The sequence below is a fragment of the Athene cunicularia genome (assembly GCF_003259725.1).
Source record: "Athene cunicularia isolate RWA chromosome 4 unlocalized genomic scaffold, athCun1 chr4_part2, whole genome shotgun sequence".
Lineage (NCBI taxonomy): Eukaryota > Metazoa > Chordata > Aves > Strigiformes > Strigidae > Athene > Athene cunicularia.
Window position 1 is genome coordinate 17156942 of NW_020799099.1, and position 19684 is coordinate 17176625.

General features: G+C 36.4%; 1 protein-coding gene across 1 annotated transcript in view; it reads right to left on the reverse strand.

Moving 5' to 3' along the window:
* The window catches only part of GSTCD (glutathione S-transferase C-terminal domain containing), a 67260-nt gene extending 55037 nt beyond the window's left edge, over positions 1-12223 (reverse strand). The window contains exons 1-5 of the mRNA XM_026847361.1: positions 12135-12223; positions 10345-10776; positions 8304-8765; positions 2447-2701; positions 1694-1787 (exon numbers count right to left, since the gene is read on the reverse strand). Coding sequence (XP_026703162.1) covers positions 1694-1787; positions 2447-2701; positions 8304-8765; positions 10345-10755 — 1222 coding nt within the window. The 5' untranslated portion in view covers positions 10756-10776; positions 12135-12223. The remainder of the gene's footprint in view (positions 1-1693; positions 1788-2446; positions 2702-8303; positions 8766-10344; positions 10777-12134) is intronic.
* Positions 12224-19684: the final 7461 nt, after the last annotated feature.

Here is a 19684-nt window from a genome sequence, read left to right on the forward strand (position 1 = left end):
AAAGTTTGAATTGCATGACTTAAATCCAGTTTAACACCCTGTCAGATCCAGTGACTATTTTCTTAGTGTGCCAGGTGGGATTTAGAAGTAAAATATTGAGAATTCAATTCATATACAAATGATTAGGCTATACTAGCAAAAGAATCAGTAAACAGAACAGTACCACTTAAAAGAGCAGAGGTAAGCATGCAGATATATCCAACCAAAAACCAAAATCAATTTTCATATCAGGAAATATCTTTTCATCCTATGTGATTCTGTTGCTTCTGGACTAAAAACACAACCATCTGGAGTTTCCCTAAATCAGCAAATGTCATCAGCACCACTGTGATCTTGGATGGAGGGAGGTGAAAGCTCTCCCTCATGGCACCTTGTTGAGCTAGCAAATCTTCCATAATATTTAACTGAAAACCAATTTCAGATATTGATGTCATGAGTAACTATTTCAGAAAACATGAAAAAGGAGAGAGCCAGCACACAAGCAGGCAGGAAGCAGCAGGAGTTGATTTTTCTCCCAGTCAAACTGAGTCCAAGAGACTCTTTCCAGCACAAAATTTCATTACGTGGTTTTGTATGTTATGCATCTTTTTCAAAATTTTATTTCAAATAGAAGAACATTGATATCTCAAGGAAAGAACTAAAGCTTACACCCAAAACCCTGAGCATTGGAAATAACCAAAAAAGTTTATTCACTTCCAGCAAAATACCGGAACTTGTCACAGAAATTCAGCACACGTAAACCTCTGAGCATTTCAGTAGTCAGACTGCAGAGCTATTTTAACTTAAGAAGTGTATCAAAAACATCCACATCAAGTCTGAAGAGGCATAATGTAATGTTGACAGGTGAAAAAAACAAGTTTTGTTTTTTCTTCTGTGATAAAAGAAAGAATCACTAATTAAAGCATGGTGTGCAACTTCCCAGTAAATTTCTCTCAGGACAAACCAAAGGAAAACAGCTCATGTTAGAAGGATGGACACTTTATATAAATGGTATACATGAGGGGTTTGTCACGGCTTTGTGAACTTCACACCAGAGGAAATCAACTTAAAATTTGATCTTATTTTTATAGTCTGTATACTGTAGATGGAATATATGCTTGTATTCACACAACTAGATATTTTTTTTAAAAATAAGCTTTTTTTGTAAGTGCCTATAGCTTTTCAGTGATTCCTAAAGTATTCTGTGAGGAATTTCACATATTGGTCACTGAAGAGCATCTATACTTCGCATGTATATTTCTGTACTCTTTAAATCAGAAGTTCTACACCACTGAAGCTAGACTGACTTCAGTATCTAAGTTATCTTATTTATGCAAAAGAACACAAACCTTCTTGTTCCCTGCAGAAGGGGGTTACCACCCACTAACTTCTTACTGTCTGGCAGTATGTATGAGACCTTTTAGAGGAAACTCTACTGTATGGTGGAAGAGGTATTCAATATTCACAACACTGATGAAAACAAACATTGCTATAAATCTTTTTTTTTTCCTCTGTAGACTGTAGACAGTAGGCAACAGACTGCCCTGCAACCCAGCAAAGCAAACAACCCCTACAGGACAGGGGACACTGCCACATAAGGGAAGACTCACCCATATGTAGCTACCAAACTTTGCTAACAAGTATGAAAGTTAGGTAGCTTCACTAGAAGGTGGCACTGTTAAGTACATATACATACACGCATAAAAACCCTTACCTTCTCCAGGATTGACTGCAGATGGTAGATTAGTCCAGTCTAGGGTCCAGCTGGGGCATGGATGAGGAGAAAACTTGGCTTCAATACCATTTTCCTATGTGAAAGGAGGAAAAACAAATTAAGACACTGCTCCTTTACTCACTCAATTTGGTAGCAAAATCTCCACTGCATTTAACGGCATCAGATCAAAATATGCCACACTTTCAGTCTAACTGAAACTAAAGAACACAGCTGACTCTACATTACATGGGATTCAAATTATTTATTTCTCTCTTTGTCACAAGAAAGCCCTGTTAATTTTCTTTAGGAAATGTTGTCAGCCTCTATGCAAAAAATACTGTTATGGAACATAACAGAGAGTTTTCTTTAACAAAACTCAAGGTTCCCAGATGTTCAAAGCTCTAATCAAAAAGCAAAAAACCCAAACAGAAGCAATAGAATAATGAAGCCAAACATCAAAGTAACATCTTTTGTCATCCTTTTTATAAATCACTTTAAAAGAAGAATACAATATTGCAATTCAAACAAAGAGTTGCTTTGATTATTCAGAATTATTGATAGGGCTTCCAGCAGTCCTATCTTTACTCAATTCCTGAATGATCAAATATCAGAACAAAAAAGTAAAATCACTTTTAAGTCAATGCGTATCAGACAGAAGATGGGCAAAAGGTATTTTCACTTCTGCAGTTCTAATAAATTTCACCTATTTCAAATCAAGTACAATACTATTAACTCATTAAAAGTTCATATTACCATTAATTTCGTCATAGTTGGCCTCGGACCACCTATTAAATGACTGTCTTCATTCTCCTCTTCTAATCCATCTGGAACTGAAGAGAAGTCTTGTAGCTGTTCCTCTGGAGCAGACGCCAACTCTGGAAGCTGGAGAAGCACCATATTGCATTTGCCAGCAGCTTGCTTTACTCCAGGTACATCTTGAACTCTTCGATACCAACTGGATATCAGAGGTAAATTTACCAGATTTTTGCCTTGGTTTTTGCTGGAAGCCTAAAAAAATAAAATGGAAAGGTTACTTGCTACTGTAAATTTCTTCCTATGAGCCACAAGAAGGCACGAACTACAGAAGCAAACTTGACTCCACACTGAGCATACCCACTCAGAGGATGACAGTAATGCAACAAGCTAGCCAGTTAAGAGTTCAGGCCTGCAGGTGGAATTGCCAGTTGGCCACTTAGACTTCACCTGCGATTCTCATTTGCTTACTAGGATTAAAAGGTTCACGTGACCAGTTTAATCATAATTTCAGCCAGTTACAGGAAAATACAATTTAAATAATATTCTTAATTATCTGCTATTTCCTAACAAGGGAATGATTCATTTTGGTCGGTAATCACAAAAAAAAAAACCCCACACAGTAATTTGCGATGAATACTGAACTCTATGCAAGACACCTAAATGCCCTTCCTTCCCAAGAGAAACCCTGTAGCCCTTTAAAGCTCATCCCCTGACAGCTGTTCTGCTGGTAACTGCAAGCCTGAAATACCTTTAACTATGTGGGAACAGCAAAACAGGCACAAGCATACATTGCCCCTGATCTTTACTGAAGCCTTTGTACTTCGTCTGTGCCTTTTCTTTTACTAGCACTGAATCCAAAATTTTTCTTCCTAAAGCATATATGTACTCAAACTTTTTTACCATTTAACTTAATATTTTTATACAAAATCAGTAATATATTTATTTTCTGAATTAAGTATATATGACGGTGAGATGCCTTCAAAAGAAATTCGAGTTTTAAGTGTAAAAAACCCACAAAAAATTCTTAAATAAGAATGTGGTGCATATATTATAAGAAACATACCCAAATCACATTTTTACATGAAGACCAGCTAATTTTAAAAAGGACACATTTGGTGAACTTAAATAATTTTTGATTAGGTTCCTAAACATTTTAGAACAGTGAAGATCATCCTCTTACAGGAAAGGTTGAGAAGTCTCCATCCCTAGAAAAACAAAACCTGGCTGGACACAGCCCTGGGTAACCGGCTCTAGCTTAGAGATGTTAGACAAGATGATCTCCAGAGGTGCTCTCCAACCTCAACTATTTTGTGATGCTGTGCCTGCTTTAAGCAGAAAATTAAAAATCACGATTACAGGAAAACGCAGAAAAGGCCATGTAAAAACAGTGCTGCTCCACACATCTGTCCTCAGTGTGGAAATGGAAATTGGTAAAAAACACTTGAAATGACACAAAATTTCTATCAGCTTTCTTGCATGCTGTGTTTATAATGTTCTTAGAGTAATCACAAGTAATTAGTAATAGCTAAAGGAGCAAAGGGAGGATGAACTGTGTAATTTTAGTATCTAATTCAATATCCTAATGGTAACACAGAGAGAAATACATTAATTCAGTTAAGGAAGAAGTCTTTTGGAAAGCAATTCTAAGAGGCACTGTTACACTTGATAACAAGTGTTCTAAATTGTATTTTAAAAAGTGACTAGTGGTTTCTCCCAGATGAAGAACAGAGCTTTTGTAATTCTTCTATTAATTTTAAACAGTTACAACTAATAGAAAGTGTAACAAAGCTAACCTCAGAAAGATAACAGAAATGGAATGAGGTAATGAAAAACAACTCTTCAGCTTCATTATCTTACTTTTGGTAATTATAATTATAATCAGCTAGTCATGTCTCCTTAAATTTATTGTATGATATTTTCCCAGACACATACCCATTGAAGACTTCGCAATTATTCACACCCTTAAAGCAAAGTGGAAGTGCAACTATAATGATTTTTTTTAAAAACAGAAGTCCAGTTATATAAGTGATAAATATATTTTAAATACAGAATTAACTCTGGCACTTCCATCAACCAGAGCAGTTTCAATCCACTGCCTGCAAGCAGCTTTCAGATCCAAGTTATTCAATTTTGATGATAACTGGGGGAAATCAAGGTATAATTGCTTAGAAAATTATCATTTACCAGAGAACAGAAATAAAACAACATTATCCCAGAGCTCTTATAATTTAGGTAAAAATGAAACTGAAAGCCAGTTTTTTTAAGGACAATCCTTGGTGCAAGCTAACACAAATGTGTTACACAATATATAGTGGATAAACTACAGATCACCAAGGCGCAAGGGTCACACATGAAAAGCAAATAAATACAGCATTCTCAGCTGCTCACAGTACATCTACAGAATGATTTCAATTGGATTGCTAAGATCAGTTATGCATCTGATCCAAGAATCTTCTCATACCTAGCAACAGTAAATCAAACATTACTGTAAAACGTTATTCTCTTCTTATTTAAAAAGGCCTTGGAAAAACAAAGAAGACTGAAGTACATTAAAGTTTTTTAAATAATAGGAAAGCATTTTTCTTACTACTTCTGTTTAGTAACATCTATACAAAAATTGCTGTTAATCCTCAATTACATTATATGGAAAACAAAGCAAGCAGCGATGAATTAACCATTTTGGTAAAATAACTCATCATCTTAATTCAAAAGACAGTCATATTAACCTACTTCTGGATTCCCATATTGCTATCACCATACAAAAATCCACTGAGGATTATGATCTTGGTTTAAAAAGTTACATTTGTCACATATTAATGATCACTAGCAGTTATCTTGATTTTAGAGATCGTTTCTCTGAATCTGACTGACAGCATCTTCTCCAGGAATTCCATTTGTTTTCAAACACCATAAGGCAAATTTGGCAAAACAACCTGCAAAATTAAAATGTGCATACCAACTTCACTGAGATCTCTTCCTGGCAACAGATACCAACCTAGCTATCAATCTCACAGAGCAACTGCAGGAATACTGGTAGTAGGCAAACTCATATCATTTTATTGTCATGGGAAATAAAGACACAGTTGTTACAAATTTCCTTAGTTCTTTTCTATGTATAAATCCTCATGAAACTAAGTACACAGACTGTGCTGAGCAAGACTCACACAGTCTTGCCACAGAAGTTCTTCCCACTGTAAACTGGTTTTGAAGCTGAGCTTATCACTTGCACCACAAAGCCCTACCTCCTTCCAGAAACTAGAAGAGGGTAGAGGGAGAAAAGGGGGGCATCAAGGGTTAAAAAAAGTAAATAAAAATCTAATTGCTTTATTAGGTTCAAAATGTATTTTGATATATTTTCCTAATCCAAATGTTAAGCTATTTGTACAACAGAATCTGCAAGACACTGACACTTACTAGGTAATTGTGACAAAAAAACCCCAACAACCAACACACACACATGGAATCTCCTTCTCAGGCCCACATAAATTTTGTACCAAGTGAGAGATCCACCACAAAAGATTCAATAACCAAGTGACTAAGGCTCTACTCTACAAGAGGGGTGAAATGAGTTTTTAACAGATCATTGATCAAAAGCTACAGAGATCAAAAGCTACTGATTCAAATTGCAGTCAAGTTGACACAACCAATAGTCTGGCAAACTGCCTCCTGGAGTGCAGAAACTTGTAAAAGCAGCGTTGCCACTTGCGACACTGTTTCTATAATGACATTCGATGTCAGGGAGCAAAGATTATTCCCCAGTTTTCCACATTCCATGTGGTGCCCCGATTGCCAGCTGCATCAGTGCTTTTCCTGTTTTATCTTGGTGAAAGTCTTTGAAGGTTTCAAATTCCTCCTTATACAGACTGGGAGATCCTTACAGATCTCTAAATACATCACAGGATGCAAAATAGTCCTACACTCAGAATGAAATTTTGCATATACCCACTATATACAGTGTCCATGTTACTTTGCTAGCATACACTGTTTTTCCACGTTGTGCTGCAAAAACCTCTTGATGTGAAGGAGAAAGACAAGGATGAAGACAATTGAAACCAAGCCATTGGTTTGTCTAGTACTGGGAATGGGCTAAATTGACTGCAAAGGAGAAAAGAGACAAAAGCATCTTTGAATAGACCACACTCGGCATTTCCAAAATACTTACACAATCTGCTAGGAAAACATTCAACTTCGCTAAAGGAAAGTGTGGGCTTTCTCTCCATATGCTGTTGGACTATACAGATAACACAAGATTATATTAGAAAAAAAAAAAAAAAAAAAGCAGCAGCCAATCTCACAGGAGTGCAAGGAGAATGGTAACTTTTCAGTTACAAACTTTACTTCAAGAGCTTCTATCAATGTAACATTTTCCAAGGAACTTCTCCTTTCACTGCAGTAAACAAAGGACATTCCACAAACCATGAAAAATAGTTTAGTAGAAACAATACTATGAATGATAAAACTAGAGATTACTGGAAATTTCAGGGACTGAAGCACATCCCAAAGAAGTTGGCTCCCTCGACACACCACCTCATTTATGAGCAGGGCCACAGTGTTTCGTCCTTGCTTGAGGAATACAGATTAAGGTTTGTAAAAAAAACCCTACACAGAATAAGAAAAGGTTTGCTGATATGTAGGTATTATGCTGTCCTAGGCACTCATCTTTATCTACAGATGTGCAGTGAAGCTGGTTTATTTTGTGGGAGGGCTTGATAAAAAGCCATGTTGGATACACAGGAATGTTTCCTCCCAAACAAAGAAGTCATTCCTAGGAACTAGAAGAAAACAACAGCAAAGATTAAGACAAATTAACCTATTATAAGGAGAAATCAAAAGTTCAGAAGTCATAGCACACTGTATTAGACAAATAAAAAAAAAATTTCTCAAGTGAATCTCAAGAAATTATATACCAGTAGCATAAATGAATGAGCTTTTGGAAGTCTTTCCCTAGACAATACCCAAGTACCAATTCACTCTAGTATGGGTAAGGAAAGCCAAGGCTTCACACCTCTAAAAAGCCACTACAGTCCCTGAATCTCTCTCCATTCACTGCCTCCCTAGAAGGCATTCTTACTTTCTTAGAAGACATTTGTTTACTTTTAGGCATATCCATCCATGTCAAGATAAAGTCACATAAAGTTTCGAGTTTTTGCTGAAAAGAATTCCAATTCAGATAAATATCCATGTAGTAAAAGTCCAACAAACTGGGTAGAAATCAATTTTGCCTGGTCCCCCAGTACACTGAAACCAAAATTAAAATAGGTTCATGCTTAACTACTTCCTTCCTATCCATATTACAATCTACTTTCAGTGTTCATTTTAAAACTCTCATGGGGGACATCTCTTCTAGTATTTTAAAATTATTATACCATTCTCAATCCACCCTCCTAAAATCTGCAATTTATGATGAAACCAAAATTCCAAATTTCAGAAAATTCCTTATAGAAAAAAATGGTCTCATTTTAGAAATATCTACTGAGTCATTTTCATAAATCTAGTACACTAAACTCAAGCAGGAAAATAGGTTAATGTTTCCCTACTTTTGCTTTATGCATACTAGAATGTACTTTAAGTACCCATTTTAAGTATTTTCATGGAGGAATTTTCTGGGCAACTTGGTGCTAAAATATTTCAGCATAATATTTTAACAGTTGATAGTGTTGACATGCTATGTATTTAAAAGTAATTTTGGTGATCTCACCGTTTTTTGTTGTACAATAACAAAGACAAATCTTCTGTTTCAGGTTAAGTTCACATTTCAAACACCACAATATATTTGAACATATTTTACAACTTCCCAGTTCTTAAAAAAAAATACATATATACTACTTAATATTGGCAGAACTTGTTGTCTTACCAAGAACTGGTGGATGCATGGCAAAAGCACTATATCTGCCAAGGTAAAATAAAGCCCTTCTGCAAAAACATGGTCCAAAAGTGGAAGGTCAGAGGTTTTTGTTCTCCTGATTTGAGCAGCCTCCCTGTTGACTGCATCTGATACTTCCTGGGCACGTAGTTTGGAGAAAGCTATGCTCAGTTCCAAACTTGGGAGTGGATGTTCATGCATTTCCACTGTTTTGCCTTCCTCTGTTGCTTCTTTACCATGTACAGGCACTGCAGCCTTGGCACCTGCCTTCTGCTGTTGAAGTTTCTGCCTTCGAATTTTGTCATCGTTATGTACTCGGACAGGTTCTCCAAGCTTCCTTTCAAGCTGTAAAATGTCAGGAGGAATAGTCTGACAGTGCTCAGGAGATGCCATCAAAAATCCTTCCACAGCCAGAGGTATGCTGATCTCACAAAGTCTGGTCCATTGGCTAACCTGTCAGACAAATTTATGTAATTAACATCTAATACAGAAAGAGAAACAAAATCCAGGGTATCTTTTTGTCCACTTTAAGCCAAGAAATTCCAGCTTCAAATACATCCTTTGTTAATCTTAGAAGCTCAGATACTCTGCATTGCTTTTGCAATAGCAGGATAAGGAATCTAAATAACAGAATGAACAGTTATCCCATATAGCATAATTTTACTCATTACTGGCATAAGATTAGGGTGGATGCATAACTCAAACTGTGACCAATTTATATATATGAGTTCTATCAAGTGCTGGTAATAAAACCTGATTACATCAAACGGATTTTGAGCACATTTATTTTACAGAAATGCATTAGTGGTATTTTAGTATGCAACATCAAAAAACTTTTGTCTAACTGAGCAGCACCTTAAAAAAATTACTTTTTTTCATGTTCTTATCCTTGTCCTCTTTTTCTTATTATCTGTACTTAAAGATTTTAAAACTTAGGGTTTTTTTTCCTACTTTGCAGCCACCTGAAATACAGAATCAAGTTTTTCAGCAGTTCCAAGAAAAGATTAGAACCAGAAATTTCTGGAGGATGTCAGGGACAATTTATGCTAGTGCTGAGTGGACTAACAGAAATATGCTTCCCCAGATCTGCTACTGACCAACAGGACTGAAATGAGTTAGAAGCATAGTAATCAGTGGCAACCATGGGTGTAGCAATGACGAAACAGTGGAGTTCAAACTCCTGAGAGGAGCGAGGAAGGCCAGATGGGTAAAGTGCTATGTGACAAATGGTCTGAAATATCAACTCAAAGGGTAGTAGTTGTTAACGGTTCATACTCTACCTGAAGGTCAGTTAGAAGTGGAGCTCTCTAAGGGTCTATGCTGAGGCCTATCCTATTTAATTATCTTGACCAATGACTTGGAGGGGGAGGTGGAATACACTCACATCAAGGATGACAGTGTGTTGAGAAGAGCAGTCTGCAAACTCCATAAAAGAGCTGTCACTCACAGGGGCCTGCACAGGCTAGAGAACTGGCTGACAGGAACTGACATGAAACTCAGTAAAACATCCTGCAGCTAGGACGGGCTAAACCCCTGTAATGGTACAGGGTAGGGACTGACTACCTAGCCAGGTAGCAGCTCTGCTGAAAAGACCCTGGACATCCTGGTGAGCATAAGCTAAACATAAGACAGCAGTGTGCCTCCTTGGCGGTGATGAAGGCTAAAAGTATACGGTGCTCTTGAAATCAAAATTAACAATAAAATCAGGTATTTCTTAGTTTACTTCAAATTGCAAAAGCTGTATGTTGAAACTACACTGCTAGACATGAAACACAGATCTGACCTATTTTTTGAACACTCTGGTTCTTTTTGTGCTGCCAGAAAGTAGTATCTTTAAAAATAATTATTTTTCATCTTTATGCCAAAATGCAGATACTTCTCCATTGAGGAAATTTTATTTTCCAAGTTCTTACTAAAAAGAACCTAGTTTACATATTAAGTTTACATATTACAATATTAAGAGTCTCCTTCAGAGTATTTAATGATTATATAAGCCCCTATTAATGTATCTAAGAGAAAGAGATGCACTCACTTCAGCACAGGCTTTTAGGCAGGTCTTCTTAAAGCCTAAGAGTTCCAAAACATGCTTCTTAGATGGATCTGCCTCATACGTTTTCTGTATTATATGCCTTAAGACAACAGAAAGCCCAGCTCGGCAGAACTTGCCATCTTTCACAACAACAGCAGGTAAACAGCAGCTCTGCACTACCACTGGAAGCTGGCATCTGGAGATTAAATGGACCTCAAGATCGCCAAGGAGGTTTTTCGTCACAAACTGATCATCCACATCTTCACCAGTCGGCACTAAGAAAATTTTGAATAATTTGCAGTCACAGTAGGATAGCAAAAACAGTGAAATAGATGTATGAAGAGGAAAGATACTATCTCTGTACTTATGAGAAAAACCCAAATATAAATGTTCTTCAGCAACACTATCTTTCATCTTCCTCCTGAGTTGAAGTTCCTGAAATAGAAATCAGAACACAACATTCATAAAAGAATATTGCATTTAGAACAAAAAAGAGGGTTTGAAACAGTGGTCCTTCTACTATTTGCTAAAAAGGATTTTAACATAAGACACTATTAAAGACATCCTGCCGAAATAAGTGGACTGCAGGCCCTTCTTGAGAGAAAAGAATGGTTTCACACTGTCTTTTCAATACAAATCACTGAAATGATCTGTGTAATTTTTTTTAAATTTTAGCATACTTCTGACATTAAATAAAACACATAAAACCAAAAGAAAATATTTCCTTTCAAGTTTTTTAGTGTAGAAACATTTTATAGCAAAGCTTTTTTTTAAATCAATAATCTCCCACAACATTAACCATATATTACTGAAAAAACAAGTTCCTGAGCACATATCTACAACAGTCAGTTTTCTAATGCAGACATATGTCTTTCTGTAACTGTTATTAGGTATATTATATAGAGGATATTTAGGCCATGAGAAATAATACTGGGGTTTGTATTAAAAATTTATCTAGAGCCTGGCAAGATACTAACTGAAGGTCAAGAGGACACATAAGAACAAAACCCATTCATTTCAAGAATGCTACATGAACACTTCAAACATACAACTACTTTCAAATAGTTAAATACAACACTAACAAGCTGAAATTATGCCTTCTCATTATATTAAAAATTTAAATTCATTTTCCTTATACTTGGTTGAAAATTACATTTTTCCTATTAAACTATTTCACACCAGTTGAATATAAAAAAATGACGCAATAATTTTTCTACTCCATCACTCAATAAAATTGCTCATTAGCTTATAAATCACAACTCGTACTGAAAAGTTTTGGACACTAGATGGCACTCTTAAAACAATCATTACAGAAGAAAGCTTTATTATAATAAAAGAAATTTGAATGTTGCTAGGAAAGGCCAGCATGGTTTTTTATATACATATATATAAAGCACAAGCAACATTGGAACAGCATCAGTCTTTTAAATAACTGTCTAGATTAATAAGGTCTCTATACAGCTACACGAATACAATGTAATTCTTAAAAAAGCAAAAGAAATTTTCATTTATCTAGATTTTTTTTTTTCCCCATGTAGATGCGTACATTAAATTTACTATTTTATATCATCTATCACCAAGTTAAATCAATTGTCCAAAATGAGGCAGTGGAAGAATAAAAGCAAGTCCACCTGACATTACGTAAAGATCATTATAACGATTTAGTGAAGTATTTTTAAACCATGACATGACTTTGCCTCAGAACAACAGTGGCTCAACATAATAGTACTGTCATTTTTCTTTAATTAATACACTTGCCACACAAAGAATAGTACAATACATAAGACACCTACCTTCCTAAAAGCTATTTTATTTGGATAAACCTTGACAGCATATAAATTGAGACAGATTCAATATTGTAAGTACAGTTCTGTGAAAGGTACTGTTGAGATTATTCAAGAAGAGTTAGTCTTAACTGATAAATCCATAGTTGCTACCATTTAAGCTTATATCCTCAACTATAGTACTTCTTTCAATATTAAATAGTACTCTCACACACATTTGGATTGTTTATACTTTCCATGGGAACCATGAAGCACACAACCCCATCTTTTCCTGGCCACTCTAGACACCAAGACATACACATTCACCTTACAAATCACTTTACCACTGAATTTTTAATTCTGGTCAACCTTACTGGACACAATCAGCTTTTTTGGTCACTATCATGCTGTATAGAACAGCTAAATATTTTGGTAAATTCCAAAGAGGTTTTGATTTTCAACATATATTTTTCTGTAGTTTCCACCTGTTCACCACCTGTTCTTACAAATTAATTCACACAGAACTGCACAAGTAAAGCATCAACCTTTTCACCACACAGTTACTCTCAATAGGCACATTGGCCGTTTTCATCCAGAGTAGCAGCTCTAAAGCACTGTTTCCCCACAGAGGGTAACATATCATTAGACTAAAAATTTTTTAAAAAATAAAACAAACTAACAACAAACTTGAAAGATGTCCAAGTAGAGGTACTACTTAATCAGGCTACTGATTAAAATGACAAAAATGTCCTGCTATGAAAACTGGTAGATGAAAGGGTGAACAACGTCAATGTGAATTCTCCTCCAATCCGTTAAACAAAATTACTTCTACCCAGTAGCAATGAGTAATAGGTAGCAGCTGTCAGTCAGTCTAGAGACAGTAGCTGATTGGAAATAATGACTTGTTGGTTACTGGTTTGCTTTGTATTCAACACAGTAAATGCCACAGCTGACACTATCCTATTAATCTACCTGTCTCCTTGAAGTTGGAAATTTGACTTGAAATTTGTCTGGTCAAATTCAATTACTCTTCTCTGCAGGTACACAACTATCACATACAGAAGACACATAAACCACAGAAACTAATGCTGGGATCTTGCTGAAGCAGGACAAGCAGATGTTGTCCAGGGCTACCCACTCCATTCTCTTGCAGAGTCAGAAAACAGGAATACACATGCAGCCTACTTCATTTAGTCCAGAGTATCTTAAAAGTCACTTCTCTCAACCATTTTAGGTAAGGCTCTGGATTTTGCACTGAAGCCAAGGTACACTCAGGAAAGATATGTTCTTCTAAATGCCTTGAAGAGAGAACCTCTGGAAGACAGCTTAAGGGTGGTTACTAACTTCTTCAAAACTAAGTAATTTTTTGTAAACTTACACAGTAATTTGCCACTACTCAGCTGCAACATGGTGAACTACGACAGAGAGGCTGAATTATTTTTCTGAACCTAAATGAACTTCTACAAAGACTGAAATAATACACAGTGACATACATGACCTACTTACACAGCAACGCTGTGCTCACACTGTAAAATCAGAACAGTCTGCAGAACTGATTGAGAAAAAATTATTTGTGGGGAGAGAAGGAAGAAAGGGCCAAGACTTTTCTCTCCCCTCAGCCAGAGCAGTAAACTAATGTCATTCAGCATGTAGCTGCAAAAGTGTCTGTGTACAGTACATGGTAGAAATGTGAAACTGCAGGTGACAGGGAGCCCAAGAAATTACTTGTTTTGTCAGTGGCTCAGACCTAGATAGTATCAACAGGTCTTTGTATCTCACTGAATCAGCATAGTACTCTCTAGTCCCATGACTTGTTATACCTTCTCCACACAGTCAGTTCAGTCTCTGATTTGGTTCTTTCTCATATTCTTCCTCAGGTTAAGCCACCTCACACAGGCTTGGGAGTGCTTACAATAAGCTTAGATAGCCTATGAGAGGGATTGTCACTTAACAGTGTCCAGTACAACACAAACTACTGTACTCAGTGGCTAGCAGTCCTCCAGTACCTGCCTGGAACTCTACTCATGAGCTCAGAAAGACAAAAAAATTCTCCAGTAACTCTCCACAGAACTATACAACTTAACTCCATGAAGCACAAAGAACCAGTTACCAGGTTTACAGAGGTAATAATGATGCTCAGTATGAAGTTTAGCTGCTCAAACACAGGTAGCTGTATTAACCCTGAAATAAAAACAGAGCTTTCATTGCTCACTGACAAGAATCTCAAGGCTCTTAGTGAAACTGCAATATCTGCTGTTGAATCTTCTGAAATATGAAAAGGCATTTCTATATTTTCTTCTAGTTGGATAGGCAGTTATTTTTAATAAGTATTCAAATAGCTAGATGTTCCTTTAGCTAGGTTTTGTGAACATGCTTAAACTACATTTATCCCAAAAAGCAAAAAAATGTAAATACCACTCATTTGTAAAACATTCATTAGCTACTCAGATTTTTTTTTTTAAAGTACTCATAAAAAAATTTTAGAGAGGGATTCTCATATCAAGGTGACACAGTAGAACAGTTAAGCAAAGGCAGCTGTTTAGGTTAATTAGACTCTCCTCATATAGGAGGAGTAAGAGAAACACCAAAGATGAAAATTCTAGTCAATATTATGAGAATTTCCTTTTTAAGTAATCACATAAACAGTGATAGTGTCAATACAGCAACAATGAATCATTCCAGTCAGTAATTCTGAACGAAATAAAAACAAACTGCAAATTACAAATTTCTGACAAAACTGCAACTAACTAGTATCTTACCCTTAGCAGAATAAACTCCAGAGGAGGAGGTAACTCCAGCTGTCATCACAAAAATACAAATGTGTCATTTCTTTGATATTCAGAGAGAGTTAAGAACATTGCACATTTCACAAGATGGGGTCTTAAATCTGAGAATAGGTATTTACATACAGAAATGATTTCCAGACCCTGACAAACCAATCTGTCATTTCATCATTTATATGAGGGATTCATTTTGGTTCATGCAGGCAATTAGATCTCACTTAACTATTAAAGGCCCTGATCCTGCAAATAGTCATGGTACCTGACCTGAAGGTGTCTTTACAGTATACTGTCTAATTATCTTCAAATATAGTCCTAAATTCTTCTCATATACTACACTACTACTATTCTTCCTACCAAAGTCCCTTTCTCTTCTGAAATTAGCATTGCTACAACACTGAAATTGGTTTCCCAGAATGATACTCCCTGTTCTGTTACTGATCAATTTAGATACGAGTTATTAAACGTGCTGTGTGGGGTAGAACAAATTCTATATTTAATTAGAGTCCATTTAGGACAGTAACACTTTTGCTTCTGCAGCTAACCTTCAAGAGGTGACAGGAGCAGCTTCATTCAGCAGGAAAACAAAAGAAATGTTGCACTTGAAGCTCTTGTTTGCATCCTCCAAATGTTTCTCTCCTCCTTTGCTATGCCCAGTGTGGTGGTCCAGGGACACATGTCTTGTAAAGTTACCAAAGAACCTGCTTCTAAATTCCATGGAAGCTAAACAAGTATGTTATGTACCTTTAAATTCATAATTCAGTTCAAATATCAAACTACGTATTCTTAAAACTCTTAACTACTGATTTAATTAGGGTTAAGATTCACTTGTCAATTTGCTCAGGTTTGCTCCTCTCCCTCCTTCCAATGCTCACACTTAATTCTTCACCCAGTTGAAAATACAAATTATTAAGATGGAGGTACCTCAAACAAGAACAGATAAGCTTATGAGCTGATATTTCTGGTGGTGATCAAGTCAGGCAATTAACAGTGTTCATGTCAAAATCAGCTACCAGGTAAACACCCTTAATTGCTGAGCAGTAGTAAGACATTTTTTCAGAATTCTAAAGGGATGAAGGCCACTCTTTTATACTTGGAAGTTACTTTTTGCAACTAGATTGGCTGTAAATTGTTTCTAAGTTAATTCTTAATATACAAGACTGTCAGGGAGCAAAGGACTTTTCTTTCTGTCCTTTTTAAAACAGTCAAAAGTTTAAGGTTTCTTTTTTCTTTTTTAATCTATTTGTATTTCACAGAAGAGATTTCAGAAGGTCAAAACATAGCGATGAAGTTAATCTTGTTCATAGATATGTAAGTTGAACAGCCAAATGGCATTCTGAATAAATTAAGTCTCTATTAGAGATTCAGTTGCAACTATAGAGCTCATAATGCATGGGGTAAACACAAAAGAAATTTTAACCTATTTAGAACTTCCTACTAGAAGGGGGAAGGGGGAAGAAGGGGGAAAAAAATGGCCTGACCTCAATTGCTGAGAAAAATCTTTTGTAAATCACCTTATCCCATTTTCTGACTTGTAAATGCAGCTGTCTGAATCTACCAACTTGAGGAAGCACTGTTAAAAGTTCTCCACCTTTATTTTTCATAACGCACTTGCATGAAAAGTGTAATTTCTGAACTCATACAAAACTTTCATATAGACTGTGCAACTGCCAAATAACATGCCTACCTTTGTAACTTAAATTTTTTTTTAGTTCACATTTGAAGTTAGATTTAGACTAATCCAGCAGGTTTCTCTTGCTCTTACTCCTCTAGATATCAAAAATCTCTTTGCCACAGTGAGTACCTCAAAATTTTATCCAGCAAACTTTCTTTTTCAGCCTCAGACAGAGAGTGACTGATGTGAAGCCATGTGCAACATTCAGAGGGCCCATATCTTGAATTACAGGGTAACCACTCAAATGGATCTTCGTCTTTACCCACTCAACATCTGTTTCTAGATTTACTAAGGTGAGAGTAGCATTATTAAAATGTTGTACCAGACATTTTAGAGGTTGATAAAATGCACATTACCTAATAAAAGAAACAAGACTTCTGTTCTGGACATTCCCATATAAACGTCTACGCTGCAAGAACTGCATTCACTGCCTAAGCACTGAAGTCTGTCCTAGTTCATAGCGGCAGTTCAACCGTCCATGCATGCCACACATCTCTACTGTCTTATGTCTGACTAAATCATCGTAATATTTCTTCACAACTGGAAGCACTGACTCTTCTTCCTTTACTATAACCATATACCAAACATTATTACTCTAACATGCTGTTAACTAGGATTTTTCTTTTACTTTTTGCCTGAATTTAAATTGTGCTATTCCATTTGTTAAGAGAGAGCAGGCCATTTTTAAACAAAATAACAGGAAATATTAACTGTGGGAATATTTAAAGTTATCTATTTTTCAGACCAGCAGGACATACTTTTTCAGACTACAAGGCAAAGAAAGCTAGCAACAGAAAACTCCACTCTGCTTTCTGCACTGAGCTTTTCAACATCAACAGAATTACTCTAACGCTTTAATTCCCACAAACACTTTTTAAAATATTTTTAAGAAAACAGGCTTCTGTAATGACTGCAACTCATATTTATTTCATTAGAATAGCAAAGCATTCAGTCTGGATTTATTTATACTGATCGTTACTGTAAAGACTTCACCACCCCTTCATCACAACAATGATGAACTGTCTCACAGACTTTCCTCCCTAAAGCCTTGCAAGGTGGAAGTTTCCTGTGTTCCCATTATACATGTAAAAAGCTGAAGCACAAAGAGAATTTTTAGTTCACTGTCACAGAGGGAGTTTGTCCTAGAGCAACCCTAAAAATCAGACATTTTCTTTAAAGGTTTTTTTGTTGTTTAGTTGGTTGTGGGGTTGGTTTTTGTTTTGTTTTGGTTTTAAGTCCAGTATATGAATACAACATAAAACTACAATCAGGCTAATGTTATTCCCAAGTCTCTCACAGAAGAGAAACTGAAATAAATCTTTCCAGGAGTTCTGTCTGTAAGAGACTTTACCTGTGTTTCCTTATTGTTTCCTGTAAGAAGGTAAGGTCTTGTTGCATCATGGCTTCAACTGCACTGTACACTTACACTCCATGTGTCATCCCTCTCCCATCTTTTACTTCAGAGAATTCCTCCTAACATCTTATTTCTAAGCACAGACTATAAAGTCTTGTTTCCTGTATTTTTTTTGTTTTTAAGACAGTTGTTTTCCTGCACTATTTTGGCTCTGTAGAGTACAGCTTCCTAATGGATTTATGCACAGCCTTTCCTCCGAAAGACCTAAGAACTTACCTGGTTGCCCTTTCTCACTCAAGTATTTTCACATAACCACTGCCCTTCCATTAAATGTGATAAATTTGAGACTCCTTTGGCAGCTTTCCAAGACAAAAGCAGACACAGACATACACAATAAAACAAAGAAGGGAGCAGAGAACTAACAAAACCTACAAGACATTACACTATTCACTCACAGTCTTTTTCCTGGCACTTTTTCCCCCCCTTTAACTAGACTGTAAATTCTGTGGGAAGAGATTTTTTTAATTATTATTCTTTACCAGCCTTATTTACAATAGCCACTGTTTAAGGAGGGAAAGGGAGAAGCAACAAACATCACAAGATTTGAAACATAACTTAAAGACAAGATAAATAATGTTGTCTACCTTTGGTATAAAAATCATCTTAGTTACTAAAAATAATAAACATTAAGTAACTATAACTTTTCACTAACTATTGTTTTCTCTTGCCTTTCAACATGCACTAAACAGCAGTTAATTTAGTTTCATTGAGCTACTGTGTTAACAATGTAACTAAGAAAATCGTTGGTTTAGAAAGAAATGTTTCCCAGGAAAACTTTAAATAAATAATCGTATAAACACCCTCATCCTTTTAGTTCCTGAAAAAAATCTCCTTTATTTGTCAATTACTATGTGGTAAAACAGAACTTCTGGTAAAGACACATTAACATCTGAGAAATGGTCGACATAGACATTTAAAAACATCAGTTTTTCTCTAGCAAATATTTAGCTTAGTACTAAGTAAAATTTGTGCTTTAAGGCTGATAACTCTGGAGGTTGGAGTTATATTTCTATCCAGACAATCAATTTGCTGCATGAGTTAAGGGGCCACTACTGCATCCTCAAGTGAATCCAAAGAGAAGCACACAAGTTTTCCCTTAAGAGCTTCAAACCAGAATTTCAGACAGGTATATCACTAAAGTAAAAGCTGTCAGTGGTTCAAGGAAGTTAAGATACGAGCTAAGAAGAACAGAAGCCAAACTTGCAAAGACAGCACAGTAGAACTCGGTTGTTGCATAAAATAATACCAGAGTTAAAACTCCTTTGGAGATTTAGTCCATAAAACTTCCACTCTAAGCTTGTCCTGCAGTTTATCAGCCCAGAATAATAGGACCTGGTATTCAACACGGAAACTTTTTATTTGCTTTTATTGCTTTTTTTTTTTTTTTTCCCCAAAAAAAACCCTTAGCCATAATTCGCTAGATGTCACAGGAACGACACGGACGCTACAAGCATCTTTCTCTCCATCAACTGGTCTTCACCGACAAACACCTCAACAAGTTGTTTCCAGCCAACACCCCTTCGCAAAACAGACACCTAACGGCAAAGGGGCGGACGCAGCCGTTCTGCGTGAGCACCGGCGAGGAGGAAGCAGAAAAACGGGGCTCCCCAGGGCTGCGCGGAGAGCGCCCGGACCCGCCGCCCTCGCCCGCGAGGGACCCCGGGGGAGCGGCCAATGCCGCCGCACACCCGCCGGCCGCTCTCCCTCAGGC